Source organism: Megalops cyprinoides, chromosome 13, assembly GCF_013368585.1.
Source record: "Megalops cyprinoides isolate fMegCyp1 chromosome 13, fMegCyp1.pri, whole genome shotgun sequence".
Taxonomy (NCBI): domain Eukaryota; kingdom Metazoa; phylum Chordata; class Actinopteri; order Elopiformes; family Megalopidae; genus Megalops; species Megalops cyprinoides.
The window spans coordinates 8,235,876-8,257,298 of NC_050595.1; the positions used below are offsets into that span (position 1 = coordinate 8,235,876).

The following is a 21,423-nucleotide window of genomic DNA, read 5'->3' on the forward strand; positions in this document are numbered from 1 at the left end:
AGAACAGCTGAAAGCATTGGCCTGGAAAGTGACATTAAATGTAATAACATGCAATTTTTTGTTTTTAGTAACTACCATCACGGACTGTGAAACAACTAGTTGCTAAGTAACAACCTGAAGATGTAGGAAAATGAAGGCATATTGGTTTGTTATTAGAGCCACGAATCGTGAAGGAATTCAGGCCAGAGCTCCTATGACAAGTAGTTCATTAACACAAGTAAAGTGCTAAAGGCTTGCATTTACAAAAGGGCTCCATGTACAACTGATTATAGACCATCAGGTCAGTCAGCTCACAGTCAGCTCATTCTCCAGGGTCATTATTATTGTCCAAATGTCATTAGAAAAACACTGGCCCTTTTGCTTCGGGTATTCACATGCCTTTTGCGTGAGGGTGAAGGGATCTCATCACCTTTCCTAATGCAGGCAACTAAAGACTTAAAAATATATTGGCGTCTGTTAGCCCTTACAATACGCTGCAACTCGCTGGATCTAGGGTCAAAGGTAGGAAGAGGTCAGTAAACTTGTACCTACAGTCCTGTTTCTGTTCTCGTCTTTTGGGGATGGTCCTTACGAGCAGGAGGTAGCAGGACAAAGGAACCTCAGGAGAACTCGAGCATCATCACAGCAGAAGCAGTTGCCACTGCGATGCAGCCTGGGAAAACCATTCACTGAAGGAACAAGAACACCGCCGTCTCCGGGGTAAGAAACTACAGAACAGCTCCCTGTCACAGTTATTACAGTACACCTCAATGCAGTATCAAGTACCTCTGCGACGGCAACTCTTGAGGAGATGGGAAGGTTCACTGTGTCCTTACTTCTCTGTGTCCCCCCTCTACCGCTGCATAACTCCACTCGCACGCACTTTACCTCACAACGTGGCTTGAGAAACACGGCCCTTCAAGAGGCATTAGCCATGATTCACCGCATTACTAGGACAAGATCTACTGACCTGGTTATGTAGCTACATTATAGGCAATGCTATAGCTAAAATAGCCACCCTCTTTGCAGTCTTATTAGCTTCCACTAGAACAAAAAGAACTGAGAAGGACTAGCTGAACATATTTGGCGGTAGTCATTATGAATCACTCCTTGGCTTTCTTTTTCCATTCTTGGTTACAGGCGAGGTCACGAGATGTTCTATAGACTGCAAAATTCAGAACAGGGAAGAACAAGCCCTCATTTCCCTGAAAGATGATGAACAAATAAAAGTAGCTACCCTGGGAAAGTACACAGACCATGCAAGCAGCAGATCTATAACATTTTTACAAGCGAAAACAAATCTCTTACCAAAAAGGGTTTGTTTATGACCATTTATTATCTACACATTTTTTTCCCCACAACTCAGCCAAGTAATAGGCCTACTCATATTTCATTGAGCTGTTAATGTTGCTCTTCCAAAAAGTAAACCAGAAAGATATTAAAACAATATGAAAACCAGCAGACGGACAGCTTTAATGCATGACAGCATTGCTATATACACAGTTTTACCCTCAGTCCCACAACTCATAAACGGAGGACGAAAAGAAGCAACAGAAAAAGGCCAGGAACTGTCTGACAGGGATCTATCATATAAAAACCTATAAAGAAAACAAAAAAAAAAAAACATGATGCCTCCAAGTCCTACACAGCTGCATTTTTGCCTTCCTTAAAGGGTCACATGCAACACATTGCGGGAAAATCTTCCAGTGTCCTGAGCTTCTCTTGAAATTCACGTCAAAAAACGAGCAGGATCTGATTTGTTTCGGCGAGTATAAAGTCAGCTGCCCGCTCAGTCGCTGTCGTCGTCAGAGCCGCGGTTGGAGCGCTCGGGCTCGGACTCGTTGTCGGACCGGCGGGGGGACCCCTCGTTCTCCGAGCCCCTTTCGGAGTCGGGGGCGGGCGAGGCGGGCTGGGACTCGTCCTCGGAGCCCTCGGAGCGGCTCTTCTTGCTGCCGTTGTCCGACTGCTCCGAGTCGGACTGCGGCCTCCTCCGTTTCTTCGCTGGGCGGTCGCTGCCGGAGTCGTCCTCATCAGAGTTGGCGGAGCGGCGGGGGCTCCCGCCCTCGCTGCCGGAGCGGTCGCGCTCTTCGTCCGACTCGCTGTCTGAGGCAATGCGCTTCCTGTGGCCTGACTCCTCCTCCTCCTCCTCCTCCGAGCCAGACCCGCTGTCCCTGGGGTTCCTGGGAAAAAAGTCACCCACACACAGGCCCTGCTGCTTTAGCAAGTCTCTCCTGACGGAAAATTACAGTGCATGACATCTAGGGTTTATATTTATGGTAGTTTTCAAATAAAGCTCTGAAAACACTGTCAAACATACTGCAAGTCTTAAACCAAGTCATTTTTCTGAACATTCCTGAGTGAGCATAAATATAATTCATACAACATTTAGTTTGTACAACATTTCAGTGAATCACAGCTATCATTTTAAAATATCTTTATCTTCCCTTTTAAATCAAGGACGTGGCCATGTGGAATTTAAGTGGAAGCTTTTCTAATTAAATGCAATGAGGCAGATTAAACAGTGTGAAACAAAATCCAATGAGAATGTTTAATGTGTAAATGTCCACTGTTTCTGTATTGACTTTTGTAATTATTGCAACTGTCATATTGTCTTGTTCAATCATACACTGTTAATCTGCACCTCGCAAAGGCTGTGTGTGTCTGTGTTGTCCAGCAACCGACACAAGCAATTTCCTGGGATGTCATAAAATACTACTGTTAAAGTACTCTGTAAAAGATCATTTATCTATGATATGGTTTGACGTAACACTTCAAACTAACATTTAAAAAGAAAATGAGATTAAATGAGATTGTGAGTTAATTCTCACAATAAAAAAACAATTAAATACAAAACAGAGAAAGAAACCTCCTTAGAAATTAGACAAACCTCTATTAAAAACAGCTAGAGTACGTCCTAAGCCATCATTTGGAAACAAACCAACACGGTCACATTGACTGTGAGTGCCACCTGCCTTGCTCTGCTGGGTCCTCTCCATATGGAGATACAGTGAGCTGGCGGTTTGGTGGCATTCCAGACATTCTCACCTCTACTGTAAAGGGTGTTTTATTAAAACCCAGCCATATGGTGCTTTTTCAGTAACGGAAGGAAATGCCACGCTCTAGCAGTTCGGCGAATGAAAGGCTTGTTATTGTTCCACTCCCCAGACCTTTCAAAACCACAAAACCCGCCCACTTTTAATCAGTGTAGAATGCTTGTAAAAAAAAAAAAAGGGGGGTACAGGGTATATAAATGCTTCTTATTAAACAACAGTATTGTGTTTAACAAGTGTTTATGAAAGGCTTTGAACCGTTCAAACAAAAATCAATCCTTATTTGCTTAGCACTTTAATGGGAACATCGTCCTTCTATGGTTTCACAGCTTCACATGGATTTCACCTTCTATTTTTAATTTGTTTATTTAAATGGACAGTTCACAAAACCACCCTATATTTGGGGCAATACAGTTAACCACCATATTTTGAGTAAAGGAGCTGTGTAATGCTCAATCACTTGTTCCATCCTGTGTATTCATGCCAACTTTTAATTATATTCTTTCAGTCTTTTTCAGCATTTGAATTATTTCGTGTTGTAATTGTTTTGTCACACACATGATGAAATCTCACTGAGATTTACAAAGGGCAATAAACAGAAAAGCTTACCTGTCTTCAGCGATTTTCAGGCCATCCTCATCTGAAGAGGAATCGGAGGATGAGATAATTGCCTTGGACTTGATCTTGCCTTTGAGAGACAGTGGCATGCGCTCAGGCTTGGCCTACAGCAGAATGAAAGCAGACTGAGTTTTCTGCACACACAAACAAGCACTCTCACAAATTCACAATGCTTATAAAAACACACAGAAAGGTACAAGAGGTATGAACCGAAACCCCAGCACCGAGAGGGGATACGCCCTGACCTTCTCGATCTTCTTGCGCTCTCGGGGCTTGCGTTGTTTCTTGGGCCTGGAGCTTCCTTCATCATCGTCGCTGCCTTCGTTGCCTTTGACAGATCTGCAACACGTGACAGAAGGATTTAGACTGGGCCAGGTCCTTCACCACCAGGCAAAGCCGAGTTAGAACTTTTCCGAAACAGAGCGGCAGGGCCCCGGGTCTCACCTCCTCCTCTTCTTGCGGGGCCTCTTCTCTCCCTCCTCGCCCTCCTCCTCTGGCTCGCTCCCGCTGCCCGCCCTCCTCTTCTTCTTCTTCTTCACGGGGAGCTCTTCGTCGGAGTCGTCGTTGACAAACTCATCGAAGTCAGCCCCTTTCTTGCGCTAACGAGGACAACGACAAGATTCACCCTCACAGTTAACTTCCCAAATATGTCATTAACCCAGCACGACAAATAACCAGAGCAGTCAACCTTTGAAGCAAAGCTACAGATGTATCATATTCCATGTATTACTCATAACAGCAGCACTTAAAGTGACGGACCCTACACAAACCTTTATGGTGAATGCCTAGCTAAAGGCTGTGCGAGTTCAATGCCTCCGACAAGGACAATGAGAGCTCTGGCCTCAACTCACACCCAAAGCATTCCACTTCTGAACAATGAACAAAGCTAAAATGAGTGCAGTATTTAATTATGAATGTAATGGATGAAAATTTGATGCTTGAGAACATTTGACACTGTGCAGTGTGTCTTGTCCTAATATATCAAGTATGTGGCTTTCAGCTCTGTACAGGACTAGTTCCAGCACATACAGTCTATTCTGTCAGCAAGCCTGACAGTACAGACCATTTATACCGTCAGCTTCCTGTAAGTGTGAATCAAATAAATGCATACTGTGTTACTGCCAAGTGTGGAGCTGGTTCCATTCTAATCCTACTGACTTGCTCTTGTTATATGCACACACAAGTTTACTGTATAGTGTCACAGTGGTACTCAGTTATCCGCAGCACTAGCGTCGAGGTCACACGCCCTGCGCTTTCACACTGCGGCTCTGCACTCACCCGGCCTCCACCTCCTTTCTTCTTCTCCTTTGTGGGCTCCTTCAACCCCTCTGCGAAGGACAGGAGGTTTCTGGTCTTCTCCACGTACTGGGCTCTCTGCTCCAGCAGCTTCTTCTGCTCCTCCACCTCCTTGTTTCTCTTCTCCTCCTGTGGAGACAACGCACAGGTGCAAGCCGTGAGGAACAGCTTGTCCACGCTGTAACACAAGTACGGAAGTGACTGACAGAAAGGGCAGAAGAATGAACTCGACAGAAACGAGGAGCATTCTGGAAGAACTCGGGAATGCCCAGTTGTATCACAGCGATGCCACTCCTTGCCACACCCCCGGGTAACAATGCAGGAGCGCACAGACAAGCACGCGCTCTCCTCTGACACACACGATGCCAGCCGCTGCTGCTTCTCACAATGCAACTGCCATGCCAAGCCTGCACAGACCCTGCGCAGATTTATTGGAATGGAACACAACCATTTTGTCCTGCCCCTGTTGGCTCCTAGTCACCGTCGGCTGAGGACGTGACCGGAGTCAGGCCCAGACTGCAGGGCTCGGCCTGCAGCTGAATGAAGTGCAGGTCAATGAAACGAAAACATCAAAATATCATTAAAGGTCAAAACGATGTTAAGCATACACAAACGCGGGTTATCAAGTTTTCACAGGACACCCCTTGTGTTGTCCTGGTCATGGAGGAGGGGGAGGAGTTTCCTGATGACTGACACCCTTTGGGTGCATACACAGTACAAACTTCAGAGGGAGAACGGCTACAGGATGTCACTGTTTTCCATGATAGAACAAAGAACAGCACAGACCACCCTGTCAGCTGTACACCCAACACACTCGGCACACCCAACAGCTGGGTGGTCAGCGGAGGCATTTTGAGCACACAAAAAAAAGCAACATCGAATGACTGAGCTTGTCAGAGCAGCCTGTAGTGGGAAGTCTCCTTGGTGTCCCCACAATACCCAGAACATTCACAGAAGGAAGCAAGAGTACTGAAGCAGTTAACGGCAGAGCTGCTTTTCGTACCTCTGTCTATGTGCTGGAGCTGTGGGGCCACACAGGCTGCACACCGTTTGTTTGTGTGTGAAACGTGACTGGAAATGTGCTTCAGGTCCAGGACATTTGCCGCGCTCTTCCTCCACCAGTAGGGGGGCGTGGCATCAAACACGCATACCCACCCGCCGGCGTCCCCCCCGGTCACTACCCGCGGCAGCCACTGACCTGCTCCTTCAGCATCTGCTGCCGCAGCAAGTCCCTCTCCTGCTCCTGCTTTGCCCGCAGCTCCTTCTCCTCCTCGTCCTGCTTGCGGGCCCGGGCCACGTGGTACTGCGCCTGGCTCAGCAGGTCCGAGCACTGCCTGCAGCACGCCACAAACACGCAAGCACACGTCACTCACGCCGGCCTGCACCGCGCACCCGAGTCGCTTACGGTCACGGGTGTATCACAGTCTCTTCTGTACATCTGAAATGTGTCTCACTGAGGAAAGGTCTCCTGCATGCAATGTACCCTGCTAGCAATGTGCACTATTTGTCCTTATGTGCCTCCCTGTTTTACTGTGTGTGCATGCAGCTGAATTCTAAAGGAACTCACCTCGCCTCTGTGGCAGCCAGCGCCAGGTCAAATCTCATCTTGTCTCCTGCCTTGCTGAGGTAGCTGAAGTACCTGTGAGAGACAGAGCGATGGCGTGGTTACAGATGAGGTTTCTGTGATTACATTATTGCATTATAGTAATAACATTTAGCACACAGTCTTATCCAGAGCGACTTACATAGTTTACAATCTTATCCATTTATGCTGCTGGATATTTACTGAGGCAACTGTGGGTTAAATATCTTGCCCACGGGTACAGTAGCAGTGCCCCAGCAGGGAATCGATCCAGCAACCTTTTGGTTACAAGCCCTGCTCCCTACCACTATGCTACACTGCCACCTCACTGCAATAGGTGCAGAGCCAGGCCCCGCCTCCCCCGGGGGGCCCCGCCCACCTGTGCGCCAGCTCCAGCTCCTTGACGGCGCTCAGCACGGCCTTCAGGTTGCTCTTCTCGTCCTTCAGCACCAGCGTGGCCAGCCTCTGCAGCACCAGCGCCACGTTGAACATCAGCACCGTGTCGTTGGGGGCCACGTGGCGCGCCTTCAGCAGCGTCTGCTTGCACTCCTGCAGCTTGCCGCACTTGAAGAGCGCCCGGGCCAGGTACAGCAGCACCTCCGTGTTCTGGTGCTTGTAGAACTTCTTCAGGCAGTTCTCGTACTGCGGGGCACGAGAGAGGGAGAGAGAGGTCAGCAGCGCCTAATCAAGCAGGCGACCTTCGGCATAACGAAGCGGGCGGGTCCGCCTTGCTCACCATCTGCACGGCACTGATGTACTGCCTCTGCTCCACGTAGATGTGCGCGAGGTTCAGCCACACGTCGCTGATGTCCGCCGTGGCCTCCCTCACTTGGGCGAAGACGTCGCGGGCCTCGCGGAAATAGCCCTTGTGGGCCAGAACAGCACCTTGTGGAACACAGGTGAGTAAGTATACGCAAACATCTAAACATGTATTCATAAGGTCTTCCTGAATAAAAGAAACTGCTTATTAGGTGTTACCATCAGCATACAGTAGCAATGTTTAGCATATGAATGCAGATCAGTGAAAGCTTCAGTCACAAACCTATGCCATTGGCAGCATAGAGGTTCCTGGAATCATTACGCAGCACCTGTTTGTAAATGGCAAGGGCTCGATCCTGGTGACGCTTTTCCTAGAAGGAAGCAAAAAAAAAAAAAAACAAGCTTACTCCCCAGAAGCATACACCAATCACAGCAGCCTTCTTTCCCAGTCATTGGCCTGGTGCAGGCCTGGCAACACCCACTAATGGGAGGAGTGTACCTTTTCCCGGTCTCTGGTTGGCTGGTGGAGGGTCTGCAGCCACACGTTGCCTAGCGCCAGCATGGAGTAGGTGTCATTCTGTGTGGATGGCTGCTTCAGGATCCGCTCAAACTTCTTCTGACCCGGACCCCACTCCTGCTTGGCTAAGTGGAGGTTTCCTATCAGGGACCATGCGTCTGGGTGGTCCTGTCAGGGGAGCCACATACAGTTAAACCCTGATTACTGCGTATATGATGGTATGACTTTAAGCACATAACTACAATGCACACATAACATCACCAAGTATAGTCAGTTGGATTAAAATGGAATAACTGAATACTGTGCCTTAAAACAGAGTATGCAGTTATCTGATATGCAATTAGTGTACTTTAATTAGATACTTTGAGGACTGCCAATAAAATGGCATGAGAAGGTTTGTGCGCATATTGGGGAATACCTGATTGATCTGTAGGGCTTCTTTGAACCAATCAGACGCTTCATAGAAGTTCCCTTTGTCACGAGCCATCGCTCCAAGACGCAAGTAACCTGTGGCAAAAAGAGGTGTGCTTCTCTAAGCCTCCATTCTAACCAAATGATATTTCCCCCCCCCCAATATAACAGTGTAACATTTGAGCTTTTGGTCAGGACGGTACGCACAGTCGACGTAGTTGGGATGCTCGCGGAGGATGTTCTTGTAGAGCTTCTCGGCCTCGTGGAATTCGCACATGGCCTCGTAGAGCCGGGCCAGGTTGTAGGAGGTGGTGACAGAGATGGCGTTGTAGTAGTGCTCGTCATGCTCCCCCTCCGCTTTGGCCCGCTCCAGCGAGGCCAGGAAGTATTTCTGCAGGGGGCATGGAACAGGGTGACCTTAAAACATAACCTTGTGCCATCTGAGTTTCCTCAGCGTAGCTTCACAGAATTTACAAGCATGAGACTTTTTTATTCTGCTGCGCCTTCAAACAAAACACCAATTTATCTGACACAAATCTGAAAAATAGGCAGGAAAGAAAACTTTGCCTTCAAATTATCTTGTAACGTGTATCTGACTGAAAACTGAAATTGCATTTTGTGGAAAAAGGTTCCTGTGAGGACCACAGAATGTTGGCTTGGTATAGCCAGCCAGACCCTGAGTAAACAAAGTAAAATGACAGCAGTTGTGCCATCCTCTGTGTCCTGCAGCAGCTCTACCTTGGCCTCCCCCAGGTTGCCCAGTCTAAAGTGCAGGGCCCCCAGGTTATTGAGGATCTCAGGAGGGACATCAGCCTGCACCTTCTCCTGCAGGATACGTGTGGCTGTGCCGTACGCCGAGAGCGCCCCCTGAAACAGAGAGAGAGAAACACACAGTCACACCAGTGCGCCATGTGTAATTTCTGCACCTCCACAGCGGTTCAACAGATTAAAGGAATGTGACGGTCAAATCAGCAGGAGCACTACCTGAATGTCTGTCTGCTCCAGGATCTGGGCCAGCTCAATCCAGGCCTCCACGTCATCAGGGTACTGCTCTGTGACCTTCTTCAGGTGGCCCTGGCACAGAAAAGGGTACGCCAAGTTACTTCTCCCGCTTGTGGTTTAGCCACATGACCCTACCACTTCCTATTTGTTAAACTCATGTCATCAAGGTCTGAGACTGCACTTTTTTTGAGAGTGTGAGACACTGCTTTACGTACTTTGGCAATGTCCCTCTTCTCTTGATCGTCCGAGGTGGCATAGAGAGAGCCCAGAATCTTCATGGTCTCGTAGTTGTTGGGGTAGGCCTTCAGGACCTTCTCGAAGCACTGTGCCGCGTTCTCCTTGTCCCTGCGGTACACGTACATCTGCCCCAGGCCGAAGAAGGGCAGCACAAAGGTGGAGGAGGCAAACTGAGTTGCCTGGTAGTAATACTGGAAGGCCTGGTCATAGTCCTCCTACAAGACATGGAGAACACACAGTTAATGGCTGTCTGGTTGCTAAAAAGTACCGCAGTATAACACAGTGATATGCACTTAAAACTGTTTGTCACAGGAACATTCTGTAGCTCCCAAGACCAAATATTTCAAGAATCGACCCCCGCTTCCTTTTCAGAGCAACATGTAAAAATGCTTCTTTCTATGTGAATAATGACTCACTGAAAAGATTATCTGTATTAATGCACACTGTGAGAGAGTAAAGTGATCACCCTCAATAACTTGACTCACTTCATGAATATTAATTAGACGCTTGCAATTTTTTTATTGTTAGCTGGCAAGCATTCCAATAATGAAAATGATCTGACGGTTGGCATTTTGGGAAATTGAATGTTTTGTCTGATCCCCAGTTTGAAGCAAGGTTGTTCCTCTTACCTGCACATGGAAGGAGCGGGCCAGCTGGTAGCAGCTCTCTGCCTGCATAGCCTCCACCTCTGTGTTGTGAAACGCATGAAGGGCCAAGTGTTGCACTTTACTGTAGTCCTAAAACAAGAGAGCATATGCACAAAGGAGTGAGAGCAGCAACCAGTGATCCCATTTAGGCTTCAACTGCTGTAAAACCTTGCTGATCCCCACAGCAGGTCTGTGTGGTTTCACCTTCTTGAAGAAGAAGTGGTTGGCCAGGTGGTTGAGCACCATGGGGTTGCTGGGGTCGATGGTGTAGGCCCGGGAGAGGAGCTGCACCCCGTTTTTGATGGAGTCGGCCTCCTTGTTGTTGAGCTCCAGCACGGCCAGCCCCACCAGCGCTCCCACGCACTTGGAGTTGAGCTCCAGGGCACGGCCGAAGGCCAGGCGAGCCTTCTCCAGCTTGTTGAGCTTGACGAAGCAGTGACCCATTCCCAGCCTCACCTCAGCTGATCGGAAGAGACACGGCGTCAGAGCGCACAGCAGACATCACCCAAAGCAATCGCGCGAACCATGCTTAGCAAGTCAGGTGCCAACAGTCACATAAGTACCTGGGCAGCCAGGGTTGGTGCGCAGGGCCTTCTTGTAGTAGGCCAGAGCTCCCCTGTAGTCTTTCTTGTTAAACGAGATGCAGGCCTTACCTGTGAAATAACAAAGACAAAACTGAGGATCCTCTGTTAAAAAGGGACTCCCGTTCATATTCACAACAGTCATATTCATGGCATTCCACCTTAATTCTTGGTTGTCGAGTCTTGCAGGTTTGTGCACATTTAAGATGGAAATCTAAATCGAAATTGCCCATGTATTTCATTCTTTCAATAATTCAAACATACAAACTTCATGTTTACGATTCTTTTTTTTGTGAATGGCTTTTCACAGCTGCCTTTCACACAAGAAAACAAGCTCCTTGTTTCACTGACCCAGCAGAGCGGGGATGTTATTCGTAGACTGGTTGAGGACAAAGTGGAACTGAGCATCAGCCTGGTCCATTTTATCACCCTCCAAAAGACAGAAGCAGGCTCTTCCCAGCAGGTGGTTCTGGTGGGGGTCAAAGACAGAATAATAATGATTACAGTTCAGCAGACGAGCAGATCTTTCAGTCTGAGGCATGGATGCATACCAGATGAGTCTTACATTGGGATTAGACATAAAGGCCAACACATGAAAGTAAATGTCACTAAACATCTAACAATAACAACATTATATATGAGCCTTAAATATTTTCAGCCTCTTGTAGTACTCCAGCTGACACACAGAAGTGCAACTGTCAGTTAATTAACACTCCTAGAAGACACGTGTTGTTTAGAAGAACTCTAAACATCACAGTAAACATGCATTATCCTCTTGTGCCTTTGTGTCCTTTTGTGGCAGCTAAATCAGGCTACAGAAGAGTCGGCCCTTTAGAAAAGAATTCAATTTCATGACAGATTAATGGATTCAATGTGGAATGTCTGAATTCATTGTATTATAAATCTGTGTAATATCTGAGCTGCAGTGCATTAGAGAATAAATATGGTTTGACTGATTCTCTCTCCAAACCTAGCTATAAAAGTGAATGACCAGGTATGCATGCCCACAGCAGTAACACTTGAATTTTGCTCATGTTCTACGAGTCCTGCATAGTCATCATAAGGGGCAGGGGTAATACAAGTCAACCGCAGACCGGAAGCATCTCGATTTCATAACGCAGACATATCCAAAAGCCTACTACTGCAGTACCAACTGGGCAGCAGCAGAGAAACACAACCCTGGTCTGTGACTCCTCACCTGGTCGTACATGATGATCTTGTCTGCCATGGTGTAAAGCAGGGTGGCCTGGGTGATGAGCTCCTTCTTGGCATCTTTGTTCTTTTCCTTGCGGGCCTGCTGCACATAGTAGGCCGCCAGGGTGTCCAGGCAGGTCATCTGGTCTTTCTCATGGTCCCTGTAGTCCAGGTTCCCATCGATACGAGCCGCCTCCAGCAGCTTCACAAAGTCCTCGGTCTTTCCTTGCTTGTAGTACTCCAGCTGACACACAGAAATGTCATTGTCAGTTAATTAACATTCCTGAAAGACAAATTCATCTAAAAGATGCTCTACTGTAATGTGTAATGTCTCATTTGTTCATTCTCTGTAGGTGCACACCATTCAAAAAGAGTAATGGAAGAAATATTCGCAGTCACACTTAAGCGTTCTATACGGATATACTACGGCGCTCAGACTTCTGTGCGCACGTTGCATATCGTCACATTCCAGTTCGGGTAAAGCTATTAATATCAGAATGTGCCTCTCTCCAGAAGTGCTTCCCAATGCCCCGTTGAGACTCACCGCGAGAGCGATCCATATGTGCAGCTGGGTGTGCTCCTGCTTTAAGATACTTATGACTTCGTCTCCCTCCGGCAACTGGTCGAAGTCAAGCTCAATGACCTGCAAAGCAAGCACATTTCATTTTCGAATCATCATAATTTTCGTCACAGCTATTTAATACATGTAACGTAAACACTGCATGTCTTCATACTACTGATGTTAGTTATACATGTCACGTTCAACAAACCCTTTGGTCATATAATATGAAAAGATAAAGATGTGGATAGCTAGCAAGACCATGTTGTTATCACAGCAAGATAAATACAAGTAAAGTTATACCTGTTGTCTTTTATTAAGTGCATTACAGCCTGTAGAGTTTTCATGAGTCCTTTTAGCTACTCAACTGTTGGCAGCAACCCGTAATATTGTAATGCGAAATCTGTTTACAATGTAATCACCATTCACCCACAGGTGCAAGTGACCTACGATCACGGTGCGAGCTTCTCTATCTACCTGTTACCCATCGTTACCCATCTAGCTCTAGCTGTCAAGCCAACATCCTTATTGTTGTAAGCTTGCTTAGTACTCTTGAATTGACGTTAGCTAGCCATCTAACTACACTTTCTGTTGCCAACTTAGGGTGAAAGAATAGCACGTGCAGATGCCTTAATAGGTGGTTAACTTCATGTTGTAAACAAAACTTGCCAGCAAGCAAGTAGCTTACTAGACTATTTCAAGAGAGGCACGGTTATAGAACACTGATAGGTTGCAAGCTAAGTCAGATTGTGAGCCAACTAGCTAACAGGGATACTTAGCGTCAGGCGATTAGCTTGCTACGGTCTGCTAGGTTTTTGTTTTATTCAGATGGCTACCTGAGTTTGCCAGGCAAGCAAGTGTGGCCGTGATCAAAGCACAAGGCAATGCTATGGCTAACCACACAGCGCAACGTATTAGCGAGCAAGCTATACACCTACCTCGTCCGTGTCCCGCAGAGGGATTTCGATGGAACCCCGAGACATTTTATCGGTAATTATCCCAGGTCTGTTCCAAAAAATTTAGAGTAAAGAAGCGATGAAATCCGTTTCTAGTATTGATGTGGTTGGGTGAAAACTCGCTACTACTTCCGCTCAGAGTCTATACGAGTTCTTCCGGGTGACGCAGGGGCGCTATTAGGGCTGTAGTTTCGCGGGTTTACGCACTACACGCAAGGTTGTGAAAGAGGCTGTGTCACCAATGTGTAAACAATTACATATATCGGCAGGGTTTTTGATTTATTTTACTCTACATTTCATTTCGAATTATAGTGTGTTATTTAATTAACAGGCTTGAATTACAATTTCACAATCTCTTTCAAAATCACCCACTGGATTTGGTTGATGTGAAGGTTGGTCATTATACTGAAACCTCTCCATTCTCTATCACAGATGCACTTCACTCTGCAAGAATGGCCTCCCCCTCCTTTGTCCTGATCCTTCTGGACCGTCTGCTGCCTGCGAAAAGGTAGACTGTTACATCCTCCTGTCAATCCTGACAAGGTTGGGCAGCTCGGACAAAGCCCTCTGCCAGCCTATATCTTACCTCCATGGATAATCCTAAAAGATGACCATCAGAGGCTTTGTATTAGCCTTTCCCTTTCAACTGGAGTCCCCCATGTCTCTATTCTTGGTCCTCTCCTGTTCTCCCTGTGCACAAGATCACTTTAGTCCATTATTTCTTTCCATGGTTTTTACTCTTACTGTTATTCTGACGGCACTCAATTATTCCTCTTCTTTCTGTCTGGTACTAAACAGCTGTGGAACCATTGAGGAGGTGTCTAATGCAGGCACAACCAACTTCTGTTTTCACACTACATAAACCATGTGTTCCACAAAATAAAAGCTCTCATTCTGAACACCAATTTCACAGTTTTCTTTCATAGTTTCCAGTTGTTCTGTATTTGTCTTTGCACACAGTAAGTGAGTGGAGGGTAACACATACAATCTTCACATCTGATGTATTATAGTTGTTTTTGCATTTAATCATATATCATTATTCATCTTATAAATGTATGTGATTTTTAGTTGTAATAGCAACACATATGTTCTCCAGTTTTCACAGGATTGTATTTTCATGCATACAAATATGTGACATAACCAACGTATTATTGTAGACACAAATTTCAGTGGAAAACAGTAGTATGCTAGTATCATTCAAATCCTCCAGATAGATGACAATAGTATTTATTGTATACAATAGTATTTATTGATGTGCTCAGAGTACATACTCTGATTGCTTTCAGGTCGCTACCGCAAGAAACAGTAATGCTGGTCTTTGTAGGGGGTTGCAATGTGACTCCATGGTGTCATTTCCACCTGAGTTTGCACTGCATGCTGAACAAGTGTTTGCGCTCCTCTGCGCAGCGCCTGTGCAACGCTGACCGCATGAACAGGCCTGCATTCTCAGCTTGCACCGCAGAGGAAGAGCACAACCCTGGATTTGTTCCATACTCCAGTGCAGCAAATCATGTAAATCACCACTGCATCATAAAAAGAGAGGCCTTTCTATTTATGTGACCTTCTTTGAATACTGAAAACCAACTAGAAAGATGTCAATGATAATGACATGTCTTTGTCTAACATGACTAGTTGGATGAAGCTATGTGCTGCTACATGTACTATGCTTGAACTGTGCTTTTAAAACACCCTGGACCATAGCACGCTGCTGAACAGAATACATACATGGTTGGTGTTTACCATGCTTATTTACTTTATTGATGGCTTATTTATGACTTGTGTAAGTAATTACATAATAATGGATACAGTTGTCAGTTGTTATTTCAGTGCACGTTATATACAGGTCATGTTGCCAATGGTGAACTATTCCCCTTTTCATTTTCTGTTTTAAAAAATTAATAAGCAAATATGCTGTTGTATTTTTTATCAGTACATAGTCAATGTATTTATTGTACATAATACAGTAGTTTTAAATGTTTTTGTTATATGTAGTTGCACATGAATGGATGGAAACATGAATAGTAAGGTGACTGAGATTTTGTACTTAGCCACAATCTACTACACTGGAGCAGTTTGGAGGAGGAGTTGTTTGTACCTCTTAAAGAGGGAATGGGGGGGGGGTTGGGGCAGAAAAGGCAGGAAGTATGACAAATGTTCGGCAGAATCGTCTGAAACATTTGATGTGCAAACTGCGGAGTGATAATTAAAAAGGCCCATCACAGCAATATTGTGTTCTGGCCTGTGCATAAAATTGCATGCTGATTAGCGTGCAGTGAATGGTACAATTCATGGCAGCTCGTGGCTGCAAGAGGGGGCTGTCCATGTCAGCTGGTTTTGATGTGTGCCTGTGAATTAACAAAACAGGCAAAGGCTAGGTTCTGTCAAGATCACCAGCTTCCTTTGTAAACATCACTGCAAAGTGGTCGCAAACTGGTGCCTGCCACGTCTAGCATGCAGCTGTAAAACAGGGCTCAAATGACATTTTGCATGGTCGAGGAGATGCAGTAGCTGATTCAGCACACTGCGCTTGAGGACCGCTGGTGGAATTGATATCGAGGAGGTAAGAAATTATTTAAGTTTATGATGAAACTGACTGTTAAGTTGTGTCATGTCTGTTACTCTGTATCCAGCGACTGTTGAATTTAGTCACAACCCTTGTGTAAATTAAAGTGTTTACGACTTGGACATGGTGTCTTGTTAGACGATTTCCTGCTCTCCCTCTTCAACAAGATTCTGCAACCATTCTTTGCTCTGTTTGCTGCTGTCTGAGAGTAAGTTTTAGTTACAGTTGCCTGTCACATATGTGGCCCGTGGTCTGCTTGGGGTTTTCGAAGCCTGTCTTGCCTTGCCACTCGAGTGGAAAGAACATCACCAACGTGAGACAATGCGAAAGAACGGTGGCAATATGAGAAAGAATTCAGAAAGAAGGCGAGGACGCTCTAATCGGAACTGAGCACCCTGTGAGATGCAAGTATTCACACTCCGTTCTGTGTTCATTGTGGTGACTTCTTTCTAGATTCCTTGAGATCATTTCAAACTACTGATAATGTTAAGTGTTCCAGCGGGACCGCGACACTTACTCTTGGTGTTTGCTTTCGATTTTTGAACAGCTCGACGTGCGAGCTGACGGTCATGGTTTGTGCGGTTAAGTCACAGTCTCTGTTTTATATTCAGAGAGGCTATGGCCTCGGAGAACAGCATGAATGGCGGTCAGAGTTTTCATGTGGAAAAGCTGGGGCCTGACGGACAGAGAAGCCAGACTGCAGACAGCGAACCCCTCAGTCCAGCATCCGAGACAGAGCTACTGCACGTGGACAGACATGGACGGAGAGCTCCATCTTTGTCCCAGTGCTCGGCCACAGTGTTCTGTAAGGATTCTGGCATCAGCTCCATGGACCCCAGCCCGTTCCCTAAAAACCATGACAGTAAGGGGAAGCCAAGTTTTACTTGAATTTGAAATGCAGATGTTTGTTGCAACAATAATGCATTGTGACAAAAAGCTTTTGTAGTTCATGACGGTTTCAGGACTTCGGTCATCTATGCTTGGCATAGGTGACTGAAGAACTATAAGCAATTACAAATAGAAAAGAAAAGGACTAATGGCAAAATTGAGAACTGGTTTGTTTCTGGATTTGACAAACTTTTGGCAGCACACTTCAGAATCTGAAAATAGTTTCTTTTATATTGTATGTAGTATATAGCATTAGTTTATAGATCTTCAGCTGTCATTTAATGATGCAATAACTACAGACGTAACTGGCTACCTGTATAGTGTGACGTCTTGTACCATTTTCGCTTGCGTCTGAAATTTTCAGCCATAGCTGGAAAACCATCTCATGTCAGTGTGGTTATTTTTAATTTTTTGCCTCAGTGTGCAGGCCTGACACATGTGAGGCTGACATTTTTGGCGAAGACCCAAATTGCACCAATGGATTTTCAGAGGAGCACCTGCTTAACATTACATTTGAAGCGTGTGACCCCATGGGCAAAGGTACAGTCCAATAATTGCTAGAGAAAAAGAGAAGCTCCAGATTGTGCAGATTTTGCAGATTGTGCAGGTGCAGATTTTCACATCCCAGGTTTCATTGTTGCCACAGGGGAAGTGCTGGCCGCCACAATCATGCAGTACCTACAGGACATGACAGCCCAGAGCCCTGACCAGGAGAAGCTGACCGCGCTGCATGACATGCTCGATCCTGACCGCAAGGACTGCATTGTGAACAGAGACACATTCCACTCGACCATGAGGACGTGGATCGCCCAGTGCAGCCAGAACAGGTGAGACGCCTTGCCTGCCATTCAGTCTCCTGGTAATCAAATGTGCTTATATTCCGCTGAAAGCTAAGATCAGACACGACTTTGACCTTAAATCGGCAACTGCCAGTTGCCAGAATATGTAATGAAATACAGAAATATTTTCTGAATGTTATGTGATAACCGTGTTGTCTGATTGGAAGCCCTTTATGATCTGCATGGTTTTGCTATTTCTTCAGTAAAACAGCTGATGTCATCAGTACATGAAATTTGAAAAATACAGAGCAAATCCCCGAAAATAGGAGGAAGGGAGAGTGCACAATGAATCTGACTGTGCACGTGCATGTCTGCAGCTAAATCTGTTCATGTGAATGCCTGTTTCGCCATTGCACTGCCTGAAGTATTTAATTTGCTCAGGCATCTGTTGCGCTTTAATTGCTTTCAGAGGTTAACAAATATACCATTCATTCAGCTTGCAGGAGGACTACTATCAGACTTCGGGAGCCGACATCACCAAAATACCTATAAATGGTAAGTTTCTTTTTTGGGGGAAGGACATGAAACGACGTATTTTGGATTCCAGTGCAATTACAGCTCTAATTGTGTTCTGCTGCAAGGGATTGATTTCTCACCTCCCGAGACGGAGACGGAGTTCCCAGAAGGGGGAGGCGGGCGTTATTGGTCAGTAATTTATATTATATATTATATAAACGTTTATACAAAAATTATAATAACATGAAACATGTTTATCTCTCTCTACTGTTGTGCCTTTGTGCAGTGGGTGCAGGGTTTTATATAGAATATTGGCAGTTTCCGTAGCATTTACTGGGCCTCTGCATTGCACAGTTCATCATTGGTCTGTTCTGCAAAGGTAGCCATGTCATATTATTTTTACTTTTTTGCCTGTTCTCATTTATGCAACTTTGTTTTGAAATCACCAGTTGTACACTAGGCTAATCTCACTGCAAAAACCCCTGCTCTCATGCAAGAGTGGTAAGGCAACCCTCTAATGCGCATTGTCACCAAGTGAGGCAGCCAGTTTCCAACCCAGACTGTAGTGCTCAGCTGGCGTTGAACGCGAGCATCCTTCCAAACCAGCCGTAATATTGTTTTGATTTTTTGTTAGTTGATTTTTATCTGGCAGACACCTGTATCTATAGCACCTCTGTCTAAGGTGACCTACAGAGCATTACAAGTTTTGGGTCAGAAACATAAATAACAGCTCATCAGGTGCAATGTAAGCTGTAGAATGCGCCTTCCTGAAAGTCAACAGGGAGTCAGTCTTTGTCCAATGAAAATCCACCAATGTGCGCCTGCCCCTCCCCCATGCATGCTTAACCAGCGAATGGAAGGACTTGCTGGGCACCATCGCGGAGCTGAAGCACACGCGGCGCAGACTGAGTGAGCAGAACAGCAGCCTACTGACGAGCCTGTCGCAGTGCGAGGACACCAACCTGCAGCTCACGCTGGAGGTGGCCGAGCTGAGGACCAAGCTGGCCAGGTACCACCGCCGCCCGCAGGGCACACCCGGGGATCATCTCAGTCACGTCAGTGTTGGGGTAGGGAGGCACGGAGAGAACCCGAGGTCTGCTCGTGCGTGGGGATCTGAATAAATGGCCCCGAATATAAATGAATTAAAAAATCGGATGTGAAACTCAAAGGGAAAAACTGAAAAACGATTCCTCCTGACCCCTTTCAAAATTCACTCTCGATAACCTCCTGAAACAATGTGAGAAAATATACGTCACATGTATGTGAGTCAGTTTTATGAGTCATTAAGTGGCGCTCAATATGCACATTTGAAAACATGTTTTAATAAGCTAAACTCCCACACTCAACACACTACCGACACCACCAAGCTGTATTCATTTGAATGGAAGATTCCACTGTTCCAGCTTTAATATTCACAACTTGATGACAATCCGTGACCACCCCAGTCTGTAGTGTTCTTACACTGCCACTGGAAACTTCCTCTGTAAGAAGTGTAATGAGGGCTGTCAGAATGTGTGGTAGGAGGTTCCTGTCCTTTAGACAGAAACAAGATCGGAAGCACTGCCTTGCATTCACTAGGCATACATTACATTACATTCATTTAGCAGACGGTCTTATCCAGAGCAATTTCCAGCACAAGTGAACAGAAGAGTATCCATTCAAGTTGAATCAGCAACAGTGTCAGACCAGGCTAACAACACTCCCAGATAGGTGAGTGTGAGCTTAACCACACATTAACTTGTGCAACCTGACTATACAAGGGAAGCTAAGTATACTACCATACATCAGTCGCTGAATCACAGAATCCAAAACACATCGCAACACTACACATAAAATAAACAGCAAGTAATACAAGTAGCAGGTGTTAGGGGGTGGGGATTGAGGTGGAGTACGCCCACATGCTGTGTAATGAACTGCTTTCCCTGTGCCACCAGCGCACAGCGCTCTGCTGTAAGAGCCAGGACCCTGTCTGAGGAGCTGGATGAGTCCAGGAGGGTCCTGAGAGAGAGCCAGGAGAGAGCCTCCAGGGCCCAGGCCAGCAGCTGCAAACTGGTATGAAAGGACCATCTGGAGGGAGACTGTCAGTGGGTGACAGAGGCTGGGAGTCAGGCCTTTTCATGGCACCACATTGCGTGTGGAGTGAAGTATGAGGTGAAAAATGGCCAGCGGTGTAGCTGAAAGGTTGCAGGTTTGACTTCCAGGTGGGCGGCTGCCATTGTATTTTTGGGCAAGTACTATCTGATTTTGTTCAGTATCCAGCTGTATAGGTGGATATGGAAGTTATGCAAGACAAGAGAAAAGGAAGAGTATCTGATTAACAAAAAGGCAATAAAAATAATAAATAAAAGATCCACTGTACTACTCCTGATACTGCACATAACGTAGTTATGATATAGTTTTCAGATTCAGCTGTTTATTGGAATTGTTTTACCAGATTTTGGAGTGGGTTTAAACAGGTTGTGTATTAACCACGGTGGCATAGCTGGTTACAGTTTAAAATATTACGTAGAGTAGAGTATAGTTTTACTCATTTACTCATGATCTGCTGAGTTAACTGTAATTGCAACATACAACTAATATGTAAAAAAATCACCCTAGACAATGTTTTTTTATAAGGAAGTAAATCATATAATATTATATTTAGCTCCATACAATATGTCTTATTAGTCAGTAATTTGGTATCGTGAATTTAAGACTTGGCCTTTGGAGTCTCCCAGGAGTATGTATTACATTGCATATGCATTTAAAGTAATATTGGATTTATTTCATCACAGATAAAAGAAAGTGAATGCTTAAAAGCTCACATCAAACTAATCGAAGATGCGGTAAGATGGATCATTTTTATGTGTATGTTTCCTCACTTTATTTTCTTTACCTTATTAACACTATGTTAGCCATAATCTATTCTACATAATGCGGGTGTGACGCAATCATCTGTGAAAGGGGTATTGAATTCTAAAACTAATTTCACGGCATTGGGGTCTGGTAAACCATTAACGGTTAATGGTTTATCGATAATCGTTGTGTTGACAGAATGAAAAACTATCCCACGAGAGGACAAGCGCGGAAAGCCGGGTCAACAAGCTCATGAGGATGAGCAGTGAAATAAGGGTGAGGAGGACTGCCTCGAACATGTGGTAACAGTGGTACAGCCTCTGACCAGCTGAAGCAATCCCCTCTTGCTTGTTCGTTTGCAGGAGGAACTTGACGAGACTCTCGTCTTGTTGGCCGAAAAGGACAGCGAAATCACCAAGGTGAGAGAAAACACCTATGAGAGGTACGTAAGCAA

At 45.6% G+C, this 21,423-nt stretch overlaps 1 protein-coding gene across 1 annotated transcript; it reads right to left on the reverse strand.

Moving 5' to 3' along the window:
- Positions 1 to 1,337: 1,337 nt before the first annotated feature.
- Positions 1,338 to 13,516, reverse strand: ctr9 (CTR9 homolog, Paf1/RNA polymerase II complex component). The gene is made up of 23 exons (XM_036543576.1): positions 13,371 to 13,516; positions 12,418 to 12,516; positions 11,878 to 12,117; positions 11,031 to 11,148; positions 10,662 to 10,751; positions 10,303 to 10,559; positions 10,081 to 10,188; positions 9,430 to 9,666; positions 9,197 to 9,286; positions 8,951 to 9,079; positions 8,420 to 8,603; positions 8,220 to 8,308; positions 7,784 to 7,969; positions 7,568 to 7,655; positions 7,262 to 7,410; positions 6,905 to 7,167; positions 6,511 to 6,582; positions 6,142 to 6,277; positions 4,926 to 5,072; positions 4,092 to 4,246; positions 3,893 to 3,986; positions 3,639 to 3,751; positions 1,338 to 2,159 (listed from the first exon to the last, which is right to left on the reverse strand). The coding sequence occupies exons 1-23, from the start codon at positions 13,413 to 13,415 to the stop codon at positions 1,769 to 1,771; spliced, it is 3,480 nt and encodes a 1,159-aa protein (XP_036399469.1). The 5' UTR covers positions 13,416 to 13,516; the 3' UTR covers positions 1,338 to 1,768.
- Between the last annotated feature and the right edge of the window lie 7,907 nt (positions 13,517 to 21,423).

What these genes read in the sequence shown, in the direction of transcription:
- ctr9 (XM_036543576.1), bottom strand. Translation starts at nt 13,415, where the DNA reads ATGTCTCGGGGTTCCATCGAAATCCCTCTGCGGGACACGGACGAG. An exon ending in AAGCCCTACAGATCAATCAG is followed by an intron (nt 7,970 to 8,219) that starts GTATTCCCCAAT and finishes CTCCCCTGACAG; the next exon opens with GACCACCCAGACGCATGGTC. An exon ending in AGCAGATGCTGAAGGAGCAG is followed by an intron (nt 5,073 to 6,141) that starts GTCAGTGGCTGC and finishes TTGTCTCCACAG; the next exon opens with GAGGAGAAGAGAAACAAGGA.